This window comes from Bemisia tabaci, chromosome 4 (genome assembly GCF_918797505.1).
Source record: "Bemisia tabaci chromosome 4, PGI_BMITA_v3".
Lineage (NCBI taxonomy): Eukaryota > Metazoa > Arthropoda > Insecta > Hemiptera > Aleyrodidae > Bemisia > Bemisia tabaci.
In genome coordinates, this window is record NC_092796.1 from 12,115,344 (window position 1) to 12,132,723 (window position 17,380).

General features: G+C 41.2%; 1 protein-coding gene across 1 annotated transcript in view; it reads right to left on the reverse strand.

The window, feature by feature from the left end:
- Hmx (H6 family homeobox) overlaps positions 1–15,811 on the reverse strand; it is a 45,196-nt gene extending 29,385 nt beyond the window's left edge. The window contains exon 1 of the mRNA XM_019046019.2: positions 13,878–15,811. Coding sequence (XP_018901564.2) covers positions 13,878–14,314 — 437 coding nt within the window. The 5' untranslated portion in view covers positions 14,315–15,811. The remainder of the gene's footprint in view (positions 1–13,877) is intronic.
- Between the last annotated feature and the right edge of the window lie 1,569 nt (positions 15,812–17,380).

Consider the following 17,380-nt stretch of genomic DNA (forward strand, 5'->3'; position numbering starts at 1 on the left):
GGGCCGGCGGATTAAGGGGGTGGCCACATGGGCCGCTGCCCATGGCGGCAAATCTATAGGGGGCGGCAAATTTTGCAATTTTTTTAAATGTAGATATAAAAAATATTGGATTTAGAAAAAAAATTACAAACGAAAGAAGGTGACAAAATCTCTCATTTCCTGAGAGTATAATAATTTCCAATTTTGTCGTCTTTCAGAGATACAAGAGACAACACCTTTAATTATTCAAGTTAAGAGAGAAACCAAATAGTTAAAACACGCAATTTGGCCCGGAACGGCGCGACTTAGGGAGAAATGATGACGAGGACTTGAGATGAAAAGGAGAAGCCCTCGGCGCGGCGATCGGCATGTAACACATATTAGTGCCTACAAGACTGCACGAACACTTCACGCATTGCATCAAACAGAGTGCGGTCATTGCGGTCAGCGTAAAACGGATAGCGCCTGCAAGACTGCGTGAATACTTCACGCATTGCGTCAAACACAGTGCGTTCAGTAGCGGTCGGCGTGAAACTCACAGCGCCTACAAAACTGTCGGAATACTTCACGCATTGCGCCGAACACGGTGCGGCCAGCGCGGCGCGGCGGCGGAAGTTAAAATCACGTTTGTTCTTTCATAATTTTTTCGTTCAATTCTTATGAATGGAAGGCCTTGTCCACACAGAGATAGGTTTACGAAACTTAACTCTCGCACCAAGTTCCGTGAACTTTTGCTAATAGTGTTGACAGCAGGTTGACAGGGCTTTCGCAAAAAATGTGTCCAACATGAGTAAACGCGTCTTATGCACCCCTGCCCCGCTGGTGCGTTCATTTGATGGTTTTTATCGATGCTTCAAAACTAATGAGAAGGGGGCGGCAAAATACAGGCGGCCCATGGGCGGCACGTAGGTAAATCCGGCCCTGTCAAACCTACGAACTCTTTTCGTCTCTTTCAATTGCTTCTCATGTTTTTAAACATTGAAATTCCAAAAATTCTGTATTTTTACGACATGCTGAAAATTTCAAGATCAGTGTCTGTTCAGGAGCTAAAAATTGTTTTAAATACTATTGTGTGTGCAAATTTTTACTGAGAATTTTTTTTGCATCGATCAATGAATTATTTTGGCATATAATAGGAAAAGAATCCGAATTTCAATCTAAGTTAGAATATTTGACTATTTGCGTAGGCATTTGACAAAATGCCTGATTTTACTATTTGCCTGCGACAGAGACATTGTTGGTTAATCTGTTTGAAAATTTCACTGAATATTATCGACAGCACAAAGAAAATTCAGGGACATTTTCGGACAAATTCGTCGGACAATTTCTCCGTACACAAATAAAATGACAGCGGAAATTTTGAAACGTCGCATGACGCTTGTGATACTTTGGCCGGAAGGTGACGGTAGTAGGCAAATCGAAGTTTTCTGAGCAGCGTTGTTTTCAGGTATAAAGAACCATAAAACTAATACTGAATTGATCCCATTTCGACTTCAGAAAAAGTAATGGAAGTAACCAACACCAAAACTTGTATTAGTCTATATAAATAAAATCGTTGGGGGTTTCACTGTAACGCTTATTTCTGGAGTTCTACCGGACCGATTTCGACGATGCTTGACTCTGGTGAAAGTCCTTGACGTCCCGATGTCCGCAAAACTTTCAGACTTCCAAATTTTTCAGCCTCTTTCGCTTGAGACGCTCTTGAAGCCAAATCCACCCCCCTCCAACCTTAAGTTTCCAAGAGTTGCGGTATGTTTCCGTTGTAACGCCTAATTTGAGAGATCTACCGGGGCGATTTTTACGATTTTTGGGTCGACTGCAAGCTTCTAGCTTCCAGATGCTCGCAAAACTGTCAGACTTCCAAATTTTTCAGACTCCTCTTCCTGAGACGCTCTTAAAGCCAAATCTACCCCCCCTCGGGCCTTAAGTTCCCGGGAATTGGTGTATGTTCCTGTTGTAACGCCTATTTTGAGAGATCTACCGGGGCGATTTTTACGATTTTTATGCCAGACGCGAGGCGAGCGAAGCGAGCCACAGCGGCTAGTATCCGATAAATATCTTGTTTGTGGAGGAAGAAATTCATAACGCTACGAGATCTGCCGTCTACAGCAAAAACGCCGTATCTCCAATCAATATTTTCATTTGTTTTTCAAGCATACTGTTCTATTTCAATAAATTACATTGGCATTATGTTGCTTTTGACAGTTTGAGCTCTCAGAGGTATATCGTAATTATTCTAAAAGTATGAGGAGTAAGTCCCTCGTGATTTTTCTGTAATACAATATTTTGTAGAGGGAAAATTAAAAAGAATGGACAATTGAGCGTAGCCCCCCCAAATTTTAGCGTACCTCAAAATCGTTGGACGTGCATAAGGAGACCATAGATATGGTGTCCTGTGCCAATTTTGAATGAAATCGAACAGATAGATTCTGAGATATCGCTGTACACAGATTTGGGGGACGCCACACGGACGGACACACATTTTTTCAAGTATGGTTATTTTTACTCCTGGGACCTTAAAACGTCTAGAAATGATGAAATTTCAACTTTTTTTTTTTTTTTTTTTTTTTGGAGGATGACAATACTTCCTCTCTACCCTATGGGAGCGAGAAAGTAAAAACCGTAGAATGGAGTTACGGCATTTTTGCTGTGGACGGCAGATATGCCTAATACTCTGCCGTGCTAAGGAAGAACGCCGTATGAACAATCGAGAGTTGCCAAATTTCCTTCAATAAATTTTTTATTTTTGAGGAAAGATATGAATAATTTTCCTTGAAATTTTCTGGGAGTATGGATGAAATTGCGAGCAAAACTATCTGAAAAATTGGAAGGAAAATATTCATACGTTTACTAGGAAATTCGTGTTTTATCGAAGGAAATTTGACAACGCCTGAAGGTTCATACGGCGTTTTTTCCTTAGCACGGCAGTACTGACTGCAAGATTTCTTGGGAATCTTACATAATTAGGAAACTAGCAACCGCTGACATTCATTTTGATACCTGTATTTTAGCCGGAGGTACACTGGAAAAAAAACACATTGGATCTAGAGTCCAGACTCTTGAAAACATTGACAAGAAAAGATACTCTTGATTCAATCAGATTTAAGTTTAAATCAAAAGGAAATCCGCTTAAATTAAGAGGCTTGGGTTATTGATCCAAGCAAAAATACGATTGAATCGAGAGTATTTTTTCTTGTCGATGTTTGTAAGAGTCAGGACTCTAGATTCAATGTGTTTTTTTTCCAGTGTAGCGATTCAAATCAACGGCTACTCCGAATGACTGGTTGCACAAAGCATATGTAAGTGCTCACTGGTGTTTGTTTATGGAATAAATTAGGCGCATAGTTGATTAACGAAATTATTAAAGCTCTCTTATCAAGATGGTTCCGGGCCGACCACCCCGCCCGCTAAACGCATGTCGAGCCCTACTCCCTGCAGCGCGCACTTCCGAGCGTGGCCCTGTCTCCGTGGACCAACAAATTAAATATATCCTGACACGCGATATCATTTTAATTATCTGTTGAATGCCCGACGCACCGCCACTTTTACCGTAAAAATACCCCCGAATAGTTTCAATTCCATGTCTGTTGGTGGCTGGGAACGAACTGACGTCATAATTTGCGTGATCGTGAAGCACTCGAGGGAATACGATTATACTCTGCCGTGCTAAGGAAAAACGCCGTATGAACCTTCAGACGTTGCCAAATTTCCTTTAATAAAACGGGAATTTCTTGGTAAACTTATGAATATTTTTCTCCCAATTTTTCAGATAATTTTGATCTCAATTTCACCTTAAGTTTCAGAAAATTTCAAAGGAAAATGTTCATAATTTTCCTCGAAAATAAGCATTTTATCGAAGGAAATTTGGCAACTTACGAATGTTCATACGGCGTTCTTCTTTAGCACGGCAGTATACTCTGCCGTGCTAAGGAAGGACGCCGTATACATTCGAGAATTTTTTTCCAGTGTACCCTACCTCCTGATCATTTACACAACACTTAAACGTAATATTTCGATAACGTCTGAAATCATGCAGCGCCGCGTTGCGTCGCGTTTGGAAGTTGAAGGCCTGACCGAAGAGGATAGATGAGGTAAATTGATGCAAGAAAATAGAAGTTTCGAAGTAGCTGCTTACCTTAAGTGCTTTAAGCGGTGAACTGTTAATTATTTAGCTAAGCTCTCTTTACTTTTTGACGTGATCATCCCCAATTTTCCTTCCCTTTTCATGCAACATTAATTTTCAAAATCTCTGTAAGTTTCACAGTCGTGACGACGTCGAGGGGTCGGGAAAATGGCATTTCAATACTTTACTTCTCATAAAATGCCCGAACACGGAATCGCCTTCATTTAACTGAATAGGCAAAACTCGCTCCTACGAGGTGAAATAGTGGTATCCGTGGCAACTTTTCGAAACTTACTCATGAACAAATATCGATATACACTTCTCAGCAATTTAAACTGAAAATAATGATTCGTCACCTTATTTTAAGAGAGAGCAGCCTCGGCTTCAGTGGCTACACTCATTGGTATCAACGTGATTCTAGAGACAAGAAAGGTTTTTTTAAATGAGGCTGTTCTTAACATGTATTGCGGTATTCAACGAGCGTATAGTGTGAAGCGGGGACTTTGCCTACCTCACTGTCGGTTTGCCTTCAGTTTTCAGTGTAGGCAACCCGAGCGCCCACGTGGTCGAATAGTGGTATCACTCTCAGATGTCACGATTGATGATTGCTGACTGGGCAATCGGACCGCGGTAAACAGAAAGGAACGAAGACACATCAGCTATTGCCAACTTTAATTTGGCAATCCATTTCTTACATGAAAACGGTTGTGCGGATCTTCGTGCACATTTCCGTGAATTTTCTCCATAGTACGAGGCTAATTCCTTAAAAGTTTCAAAGGAATCCGCACAGGCGTTCTCTCGTAAAAAATTACATTGCCCAGTTAAATTTGACAGTAGCTGATGTGGCTTGGTTCATTTCTGCTGAACGCGGTCCAATTATTCCTGCCTTCCTCAAGGTTGGAATAATCCTCTCTAGATTAAAAAACGTAAATCCAAAACATTTCAAACCAGGGCGGTTCGTGGTTTTTGGTTAATAGAAACAAATTATTGCGATGAAATTTGTCAAAAGTAATGACATTACGTTGATTTTGGGTACAGCAGTGGCAATTCTTAAAAGTTGACAACACTTTTTTCCTCCATTGAAATCCATCAAAAATATCAATTTTGGCAACACTGTTTTTCCTCCATTTAAATCCATCAAAAATATCGATTTTAGGTTATTCAAGCTCCTTCACCAGTGATCGATTGTTTTGCATACATTTAAACGGAAGAAAAACAGCGTTGCCAACTTTCAAGAGTCACCACTACATCCAACAAGTTATTATTATCGATCGTATTCTGGTCAATTAATATGTAACTCAGAAGAGGAAGAATGATTTCCAACGATCGAGAAGGGCCACGAGGGTAGGAAAAGGGGTAAAACCGCTGGGAGTTTTTAAGCTTTCGTCATGAAGCTCTAGAAAATTAGATTAAGACGCGAAATCGTTCGTGCACGTGTGACGTGTGAACTGTGAAGTGGCCCCGGTATTGAATATCGTATTGAATGACCAGAGCGGGGCTGAAACCGCCACTGCCGCCCGCCCGCCCGCCGCGCAGCAGGGTTAAAGAACGCAAATGAAACGAGGGTGCTAGGCGGACGCGAGTCAAAGTTGCATTCAGATGAGGACGGGCTAGACCCCGTTGACGCCAAATTTATTACTGCTACAGCTGTTGTCGCAAGCTATGTGAACTTAATTCTGCAGCAAGAAACTAAACCGTTGCTAACTAAGCCTTTAAGGCACCTACCCTATTCATTCGAATGGGGTAAAACTACAGGCGCATGTGTTGTGCCTGACTGTGAGATGAACCAGGCGCAGTTGAGTCCATTTCAGTTTATTCTCGTATTTCTTCGAGATGGACTTGAGTTAAAAAGGTTAAGGAGTAAAAATGATTCGATAACAATAGCCTCCTCCTATGACTTAGAGCAATAAAATTGAGGCGACTAAGGGACAACACTGGAAAAAAAGTCGCTTGGGTCTAGAGTCCAAATCTTAAAAACATTGACAAGAAAAAGTACTCTTGATTCAATCGGAGTTTCGCTTGAATCAGATGGAAATCCTCTTAAATCAAGAGGCTTGGCTCCTCGATTCAAGGAAAAATCCGATTGAATTAAGAGTATTTTTTCTTGTCGATGTTATTGAAAGTCTGGACTCTAGATCCAAGCGACTTTTTTTTCCAGTGAGGCGCATGAGTGCAGTTTTTGAAAAAATTAAGATATTATTGATTGCAAGTAAAACTGTTCTCCATGCATATTTTGTGAAAAATTCGACCCCAAGTTCCAACATTTAAGCATTAAAGAGTCAGTTTGAACTTTCTCTCCGCCATAAGGATCCATGTAATTTCGGAGCTTCAAACATGTATCTCTCGAATTATCAAGAACTGCACTTGTGCGCCTTGTCCTCCAAGCTCCTCAATTGAAGTTACTGCAAAACTTCTTTGATATATACGCCCCCCCCCCTCCTTTTTTTCTTTCTCTCTGTAAGGGCCGTCCCTAAATTATAAGTAACGCTCTACGGGAAAGGGAGAGGTCGAGGAGAGCGTTACTCCATTTTGTTTTTACGTGGGAGAATATCTTTTCCGCACAAAGCACATTTGTGGTAATTCCACCGATTATCGTTACCGCACAAAATCATTTTCGCACAAATAATTATCTGAAAAATGAGTGAATAAAGATTGAAAGAATTATTCCTTAACTTACTCAGTAGTCCAACAGGGATATCCAGATTTTCGTCCGTGAATTTTCCATTTTCATCTGCGTGCTTATACTTCAACTCCTTCTTAATGCATAAATATTTTTTTCAATCTTTGTTCACTCATTTTTCTTAAAATGCCTCTTATTTCTCTCGAGGTTGCCACATACTACGGAAAATTATTAGTGCGAAAATGATCTGGTGCGGCAACGATAATCGGAAAAATTACCACAAATGTACTTTGTGCGGAAAAAATAGTCAGCCTTTTACGTGTTAAAGCACAGAGACCTACGTCACGAGAGCGTTACAAGAGGGGTCATTGCACAATATATCTTTGAGGAGAGCCAATCTGATGATCAGCCTCCCTAAAATTTCATATAAATTATCAAAATAGACTATTAAGTCCAAACAAATCTAGATCAATCCGCTTTAAGCCCGCAAACGCCGATTTTTCCATGCTCCACTGTTATCTCAAAAGAACAAGCCCTCCTTTTCCTCATTTTTAAATCGGTTACGTGTCTCCCCTGAGACGTATTTGCTCTCGGCCATTTTCAAACTTGTTGCTTAATGTTTTGTGACGGTGCCAATTACATTTTTCAAAGCAAGTCGATTCACCAGGATACGAATATCTTCTTACTCTGGTTCAGGCCCCATGAAAGACGAAGCTCGGTGCTTCGGGGCAAAACACGGAGGAGAGAAGACTATGCAGCAAAAAATCATGTTCGTTTGTTTTCCCGCCTTGACGCAGAGCGCAATGTAGGGTGTAATTTGCGAAGCTGCTTTTCAGCTTTCCAGCGTTTTTTAAAGCGTTCTGGCCACAGCTTCAAAAGAAACGTCCGAGCCGAAAGACTACAAAAGCCCATGCTCGGGTGCCAAACAAGCAATGAAATCTACTATTTTTTATCGGAATGGGTAATGAATAGAAAAAGCATTGAAAGAAATTGAGAATAATTTAAAAAAAATCATTTAAAAACGCAACGAATGGCAGTTTGAAAGGACTGATTTTAACGTGAACAAGCATATATAAAAGCTCCGAGACCTCCAAAATTTTCGTATTTGGTAACGCTTAGTTCCAGCGTTCTCCCGGACCGATTTTCATAATTTTTGCGGCTATCGACAGGCAATTGTCTCTAAATGATCCCGCTTTACTTAGATTTTGAAAATATGACCCAGGTTTTTTTATATTACGTGGTAAAGTTGCAAATTCTCCCATTTAAACAATGTAATTTTTTATTTTTTGTCATAGTTCGTTTGAGCGTTCTACTGGGCCGATTTCCATAATTTTTGCGTTTATCGACAGGTGATAGTCCTTAGATGAGCCCGCTGTAATCAGAATTTGAAAATAGGACCCAGGTTTTTTTTATATAAGAGGAGACCAGAAAGCTTAGAAAGGGGGGCAAAATTTGAAATTTCCGCCAATGGAAATGGCGGGAATTTCAAATTTATCGGAAAATTGAAGTAAGCGGGAAATGTTAAATCTTGGTCTGTTAGTAGGGTAAGTGAATCGGAGGTATACTCCTCTGCTACAGACTATTCAAAAGCAACAAAACGCTCCGTGTTCCTCTTCGTGTAAGTCTTGGCGTGAATTTAAAATAAATGCCGATTTTTTCATTCGATTCTTATTGGTCCAATTGCCCCCGGCCAGAGGGAGATTGGATAAATGAGAGTCGGGTATGCAAATCTTTTCATTTTTTTCGGTCGTTCTTTTGTCCACGCAGGCCTAAGAGAACGCGAAGCGTCCTCTGGGGGCTTGGCCGCGTAGCGGCTAGGGGCCCCCAGTAACGACTATCTCTTAATTATTTGGGTTGATTTTTGAAATTTTTAATGTCCGTATTCAACATACCCTTGCCTAAAATTTTGACGAAAAACCATGATTTTGGGTATTGTTATTTGCGAGCTGTCCGCGGACAGTTAGTAGAGCTCATCGTTAAGATTCACAATGCTGGTTTTGATGACATTTTATTCGCATTTTTGGGATTAAATAAAGCGCATTCAGCGATGTGATAATGAACATTTCACAATAAGACAGTTCACGGGACTGTTGGTTGTCACAGTTGGTTCAAAAGATCTACCGAGCCGAATTTCATGATATTTGTGGCAATTGATATGAGATAGTCGATAGATGGGTCTGTTTTATTTCGATTAACTGAAGCGGGCCTTAGAGTGCACTGAGTGGTTCTTGAGGCATTGTAGTAGGGTACCCATTGAAAGTACCCTCTAGTATAGTCTCTAAGTAAAGGCATGTAAAATAATGGCAGAGTTTTTGGTGGATGCGGCAATGTGGACTATCCGCGGGCGAAATTTTCAATCAACGGTTAGCTGCTCAGAATGGCGAGGGCTCCAGGGCGGGGGACATTGTGCCGGCAAATTGGGGCTCTTTGTGCCGGAGAAAAGCCCCTGTTTGGAGCTCGAGCGCTGCGTTCCGGACGCTTGTTCCTCCTCCCCGAGACAATTACTCGTAAATGCTCCCAAATCGCAGTAATTGCACTTGTTTATCTGGACACAGTCAATCTGAAAATCTGAAAATTGTCGGGGCTGTTCCCTTCAAATTGTACTACCGTCCCGTCCATATATGCATGGTGCGATTAAGTTAGTAACCGACACTCAGAAAAAAAAGGAATTCCTGATTTAACAATTTTGTAGTTAAAAAAGTGTTAGACATGTTTCAATGTAGAATTTACAGTTGAAAAATGCTAATTAAATCACCCATGTGGTTAAATACATTACATGGTAGCACGATACATTTTACACCAAACGGGTCTCATTAGCGATCAGCAATCGGGAATCAGCAGGAAACCCTATCGAAACAGATGTTCATCGGACTTAAAGGCCAAACTTTCTCATTTCCCACGATCACCATTGAGGAAATGTTATGTTGATATTCAATTTTTTAAAACGATTTGGTCATACATATATCTAAACTTCCGCCTGTTCGCATCACAATTTAAATGTCATGTTTCCACGTATAGACACGTAGCTCTTAGGTAAAAAAAAAGAATCAAATGAATAATAACACGCAAAATTCGATACTCCAATTACCTAATTACAAAAAAAAAAAAAAAAAAAAAAAAAAAAAAAAAAAAAACACTCCTCCGTGACAGGAAATGATGAGGATCGTAACACCTCGAATAGAAAAAAATTGCTTCTCTATCATTTCCTGTTTAATAGCGTTGAGATTGTGGATTTTATCGGAATAAGCGCCTGCAGCCTATCGAGGCAGAAAACACCGGGACTCTCGGTTAGAGTGGGTTGCATAACATGCCGGGGCTGTAAAATTTGATCGAGCTTTCCACCGACCGATACGGGCGGGCGGGGGCGGCATGAACCAGGCAGGCTCATTAAGCACTCCATCGTATCCATTGAAGCACTTATCTGGTCAGAGGTCTTTAAACGCGGGCATAGGCAGGGCTTCGCTCATAAATGCACTAATTGCATTTCGGTTTGCCGGCAACATGCATACGAGCGTAATTAGTTCAAGTTGCTTGTAATCCGCTTTCAGGGCGTTTGCTTTTTGGTCCCCCAGGTCGGATCGCCGTGATAGGCGCTGCGATGGATTCATCCGTCACTCGATAGCGCCCGTCTTAGTCGTCGGTCAATTGTAATTGTGATCGATTTAGGAATCGTATCGCATTGACTCAAGTTGCTGGGTCTGCAACAACGCAATGGATTTGCCGCAAACTCCAGCTAGAGTAACGGGAGTTCTTCATGCAGGAAAATGGCTCAGAAAATTGAGTTAAGCGCACATTGCGAATGATAGTAAGATTACCTTTGCTCTATTGCATTGTCTAATAATTCGTCACCTTTTGGCCAAAGTATATATCACAAGCGCCATGTGACGTTCAAAAATTTCCGCCGCAAGTTCACTTTTTTACAGAGAAGTTGTTGCGGCTGAATCTGTTTGAAAATTTCGCCAAATTATATTGGCAGCACAAAGAAAATTCCGTGAAATTTTCGAACAGCTTCGTGGAACAATTTCTCTGTCAAATATAAAATGATAGCGCAAATTTTGAAACGTCGCATAGCGCTTGTGATACTTTTGCCGGAGGGTGACCAATTGTGGTGGATTACAGGAAAAATTCGCGGTAAAAATGTTCAGACACCCATGTGCGAACATGAATATTGGGGAAGAATTAGACCCTCTGAATGTGTACATGTGAAGCACAGAATTTGTGGCTTAGTGCATCCTCTCCTCTCTCCGTGAAAGGCAAAATCTTAAAGATCGTATTAGGAGTCACTTTTTGTTCAGCTCGTCTCCTAAAAGACCCATCACTGACAATGCAATCACCGAAGCACCAATCTCAACTTTGGTTTTTTTCTTGAATCACAGAATATTTTCAACACATAAAAGAAAAATCGCGGTGTACTCGAAGAAATGAAGTTGAATACTTTCCCACCGAAAAACTGAGGTAAGTATAACGAGGGGTCTGTGGTACTACAAATTAAGATATGTGGTTGATAATTTGAATCCATATTCATTCATGACGGGTGAGAGAATATAAAAAATAAAGGAGCACGGGTTTTCAGCAAATCGAATGAAGGCATGGTGATCAAGGCTTTAGTAAAATATAAGTCTCGGACGTTGCCCCTGCAACCTCCGTGTTAAAAGGGAAATTGAAAATAATGAAATAAAACTCACAAAAACCAGAACCTGAGTCTCCTATATCTAATGATAGATACTTCATATTAGATAGAAATTTTGATGACAAACACCCTATTAATAGACTAAAGATTCGAGTTTTGGCCACTGTTGATCTAATTTTATTATTTAAAGATTTCGGGTCAGAAAAGAAAGGAGAGGTTCTATAAACATTTTGGATGAGAGAACGCTCAAAACTGTAACCGTTGGATCCAACATCAATTTCAAACTGGTTTTAGTGAGAGAAATTAAGAATAAGGCTGAACTAGATACTTAGGAATACATTTCCATCTTTCGCCGAAATACGTTTGACACAGACTTGACGGGCACATCTAATATTTTATTTAAGGTGATTCGATGGACGCCATATTTTGTGTCAGAGCGGCATGTGATATGTCGCATTAATTGGTTCCATTTTTTCAGCTACTCGTCATTTTTCTCCAATTTTGAGATTCGCGATTCTGTTGTCAGAGGAGACTAAAGCACTCACTTACCAATTTTAACAAATAAATTCAACGTAATAAAGGCGTGGTTTTTTCAGAGAGAAAACATCGCATTCGATACTGATATCGAAACTTCACTATAAGATATTTTCCCTCTAAAAAAACCACGCCTTGATTACGTTGAATTTCTTTGTTAAAATTGGTAAGTGAGTGCTTTAGTCTCCTGACAACAGAACTGCGATCTCAAAATTGGAGGTAAATGACGAGTAGCTGAAAAAATGGAACCAATTGATGCGATATATCGCATGCCACTCTGACACAAAATATGGCGTCCATCGAATCACTTTAAACTAATTAAATCAGGCAGCATAGGGAATCGATCAGCTGATCATATAACAACACCTTCTCCTCCAATCAAGTCAGCCGCGGGTTAACGCTGAAAATGAGGGCAGAGTCCTCTACGCGTTCTTTAATAAAATAAAAGTACAACTGAGCTCTTCACATATCGACGGTGCAAGTCGGAAATCACATAACTCGTTTGCGGTGTCTAAAAATCTCCGCGACTATGTTATTTTTTTAAAGGAGAACAAATGGACATCATTCCTTGAAATTTTTGCAGAATTTTCCTCGCACATAGAAGAAAAATCACGGAAGTTTTAAAGAATTACCGTTGAGTAGTTTTCCGTTTAAAAAATAAAGTATGACAGGAAGTCTGCGACGTCGCAAACCGAGTTATGTGATTGCCGACTTTCACCGTCGATATGTATGTTTTACATATTAAACTTGTGCTTACTATATTTAGGTGTCACTACTATAGTCTATTTTTTTGCTCCGGGTTACGCACCTCTGCAGTTTCACCATCGGAGTGACGTTTTCTTCTTCCTCAGATCTTATCTAGAGGCCCATTCGTGCATTTGTAATCAGAAACGCTCAACATTTTCCTGATATGGGTACAATAAATTTGCGAGTGGTAAAAAGCGTTGAAATGCAGTTACGTTCATTACATGAGCGTGGCGAGGAGGAGGGTGGTGTCACGGGGGACTTGCCCGGTTCTCTCAGAAATCTAGTAGCCCCTCGGAAAAATCGTGATGTATTCAGTCGCTCGATTGCAGTAGGAATAAGGAAGCAAGTTGGCCCTTTCCCGCCCCCGCAAGACATTTTCCTAGCTACAATTGGATTACATTTTGTGATAAAGGCACCATTAATCCTGGCCCATTTTAGAAACAACATACATGCCGTTGTTTCCCTGTGCAGATATGTGCTTTTAGGGGAGAACCAGAAATAGAGGTCCCTTATTACAAAATGCAATCCAATGGCGGAGATGTTACATGTGTGAAGAATTTGCGATTTGACTATGGATTCTTAAGTTAAAGTTCGCGAGAAACACGATGGTGCCACTGGTTTTCCCTGAAATCAACTCCTAAGCACAAAAAAAGCTCTCAAAGTTGAGGCAAAATGGAGGGGATATCCAACGCTATCCTGAGAGTCCACCTCTACATCAAGACAAACTCTTAATGCGAAGATAGGGAGCAAATATATTAGCAGGGTTGCCACTTTATTTGGGGAATTTAAAACTGAAAACACGGCAACCCTGCTAATGTATTTTCTCCCTATCTTTGCATGGAGAGTTTGTTTTGATGTAGAGGTAGACTCTCAGGATAGAGTGGGATATCCCCTCCATTTTGCCTCAACTTTGAGAGCTTTTTTTGAGCTTGGGAGTTGATTTCAGAGAAAACCAGTGGCACCATCGTGTTTCTCGCAAACTTTTACACTAGAATCAAAAGTCAAATCTCAAATTCCTCACATATGCAACATCTCCATTGGATTACATTTTGTGATAAAGCACCATTAATCCTGGCCCATTTTAGAAACAACATACATGCCGTTGTTTCCCTATGCAGATATGTGCTTTTGGGGGAGAACCAGAAATAGCGGTCCCTTATTACAAAATGCAATCCAATTTCGGTTCTTTCGTCTGGAATTTGACGATTTGAGGGGGGTTTTTGATGAAATATTGAGCTTCGTACCTGGACAGCATGCCAGGGTCCGTGGCGCAGGGGTGGAGGGATCCGACGGCGAGGTGATGGACATCGAGGGGGTGGACGAGCTCCCGCTCTGCCTCCCCCTCCTCGTCGTCGGGGTCCCGATCGCCCTTATCCTTGGCGTCGAGATCGGCGGCGTGTCGCTTCTCCTTGGCGCTGCTCAGGATGCTCGAGATGGAGAAGGAGGTGTAGGAGTTGCCCCCCGAGCGAGGGGTCGCCGTCGTCGAGGTCGGCGACTGGGACTTCTTGATGTGCGGGAAGCATCTCTCGGGCGCCGCGAGCTGCGGGAAGTATTTCTCCTGGACCAGGCGCTCCGAGGCCTGGCTCTCCTCGTCCGAGCACTTCCGACTCGGGCCCTTCGAGTCCTCTTCCTCCTCCTCTTCGGCCGAGGAGAGCATCACGTCGATTTTCGGCGATCCCATCGGAACTTTACTCTCGAGACGTGACGATTTTCAACGAGAGGAGAAGTTGAACGAAGTTGAAGAAGTTGAAGTTGACCGTGAATCCATGTTCTAGAAACTCATATTTCGTTAAAAGACTCGGGTCATTCTCGGCTGGACACGAATGAATCTGGAGTCAGTCTAATTTGAGCACGGTTCTCAAAACCCAATTTTTATTTATTTTTATTTGAAACCGCATCTACCCAAGATACTTAGGACGATTTCTGACGTTTTCAATCAAGGTATCCGTCGATTTTGATGAAAATGCACTTAAATTTGGATTAAACGATGATGATTATTGTATTTTGGAATGATTTAGGGAAAAAATGTGTGTACAACAGTTAAAAACGACTGGGTGACCCCTCTTTCTCCGACGATCATAGAAGTCCTGCGTTTTAGATTCAAAATTGTTGACGAAAATCACAAAACGATACTTCAGACGTAATATCCGGTCGCTGTTGTATGTAAATAATGGAATAAAGTAAAGATCTCAAACTTCGGGCTTTTCGTCAAAGCTAACGTTTTCCTGTATTGAGGTTAGATCTAAATCAAATTGCACTTTCAAGGATAAAGACGAATTTATTTTTGCTTTTGTAGGCAATTAAGAAACGTTTGTATCCACACAATCAGAAATTATTGGCTTTGCTGAACTGGAGGATTACGCAGATTCATTTGAAATAATGAAGCTTTTATTCGCCGAGTGTTTATGACACATTTTGGTAACTTCGATGGGAGTTGCAGAGGGATATCCCGTGCTTGAAAATCCTTGCGATGGCACAGTAAACTTTCTCCGGGGGTTTAGTTTAACATAGAAGTGCAGTTTTTCGTGGATTTTTGCAACTGCTTCACATTTTGTAGCGATCAACCGTGAATTGGTGCCAACAAATCTTGCGTCTTCTTAAATTCTTCAATAAGAGAGAATTCTCTTTCTCGTTCAGCAGGATTTTTTTAAAATGACTAAATATTTTTTTAACTTTCCGGGAAAAATCTCGATAATCTTTTTGCACTGCGCGACTTGAGCTAACAGCCGATTATTTCTGTTATCCGCACTTTTAAACGTAGACACTGACGAGTTGCAAATTCTCTCCGCGGTTGATGTAGATTAAGCACGACAGTCAACGACAAACTTTCAATCCTGCTCACTGTCCGAGTGCACCACCATGATCGTCGGTCACCAATGAGATAATTCTCCGAAATATTTCACTTCTCAAAACCGCACTTGTACTTTCATTCAAGGCGGGAACGAACTAAGCATCGAGTGTAAAAAAAAAACCAACAAGAAAACTTGCGATCCGAAACGAAGAACCACGTGGAAACTTAAGAGGAACCCGGCGTAAAAAGCCCGAACGTCCAACGCGCGAGAATTGGGTTAGGTTCGCATCGAATCCGGCGGGCGACCAACCCTCCTGCTCGACCTGAAGCACTTTGCAAGGGTTGAAATGGAGCTATCCACCGTGGTTTCGACCCTCCAACTCCGCCGACGAAGACCCGAAGCCCCTCCCAGGAGCAGGAGCGGAGGGGTGCAGGCTCCACCCTGCGCTCGCAAGCACAACCACCCGGAGTCCCCCCATGCCTTCATCCCTTCGCGGGAGGGGTTTCTTTTTCAACCCCCTCCCCCGGATTTATTTTATTTAGCGTCTTGCTCGTCTTAATTTAGTAAATAGGTCCCGCAATTCAAGCGCCTTCTTTGCTCGGGCCGAGAGTTAGGCGGGGCGGCGGCGGCAGCGAGGGGCGGGGAGCGGGGGGGGGGGGCTCTCGTTTAGCTGTTTTTATTCGTCGCGTCATTATCCCTCCAATAAAGTAATAGAATGAATTTTTCATGAGCGCTGTTAAATGTCACGGAATGAGGGCTTATTTTTGCGTTTCTTCTCTCGGTTTTTTTTCCCTCCTCCCTTTTTTTAAATGTTTACTTGGTCCTGTTTGCCTCGCGTTTTTGATCCGTTTTGCTTCTATTGCATTTTCGAATGCTACCGTGATGAGGCTCCTTTCGTTAATGGTCGGTTAGTTTGAGGAAGGAAATATTGTTTTTTATATATATATTTTTCGCTTTACTGTTTTTTTTTCCCTCTCGCTCTTTCTTTTTTCGAGCGGTTCCGGGCTATGAAAATAGGAGGGCCTGAGTGTGACGACAATGAGACTTTGTATTGTCTAGAACGTTAATTCACGTTGAGAGTGGTATTTTACCCCGTGCGACAAAATTATTAAACAAAATGATGCGGAAGTACCATTCAACCAATGCATTCTTTCATAGATTTAAGATATTGAAGCTTAAATTTTGAATTTAAAGTTATATAGTGATTTTCAATTGCTGTTTTTAGTTGAAACTATAAATTAAACCATAAGGTACTTCACTTTTTGCAGTAATGTCTCCAGCAGAATTTACTTTGTGCGATGGATGCCCAAATTGAGATGTCTATTGACTTTAAGAGTAAAGTTACATTTTTAAGAAAAAGTGGTCGCAGTAATCGTGAGTCTTTGAGCTACGACTAAAAGAAAGATGAGCTAGTGGAAAACGACGATTAAGGGGAAACAGAGAAGAAAAATGATAATTACATAGAAAGGAGGAGCAGAGGAAGTTGAAAACGAAGGCAATATGGAAATAGCATGCACCTTATAACTCATCGAAATACTTTACATTTCCATTAAAAAATATGGGGGAAAGTAGTGCCTATGTCAAAATTAACAAACTCGTTAGTTCAGTTACAATGACGTAGATATAAGAATTTTCGTAATTTTTTATCTCATACCATCGTCTTTTTTCCCACTTCCTTCTCTTCAATATATGGCCATTCATGATGAAAGGAGCCTCAGCATCAAGCAACTCAAATTTCAGCCATTTCTAATTCTGCCAAAGAAGAACATTAGATGAATAGTGTTGCACAAAAACACACACATTATGCCAAACCGAACTGAAATCATGATGAACTCGGAATATTGAATGGCCATGGGAAAAGTATACGAATAAATGAGTAAGGCTCGGAAATTTTACCGACGTGCGATGGTTCTTTTTTTTCCCCGAGAAAAATGTCCCAGTTTCTAGTTCTTAGT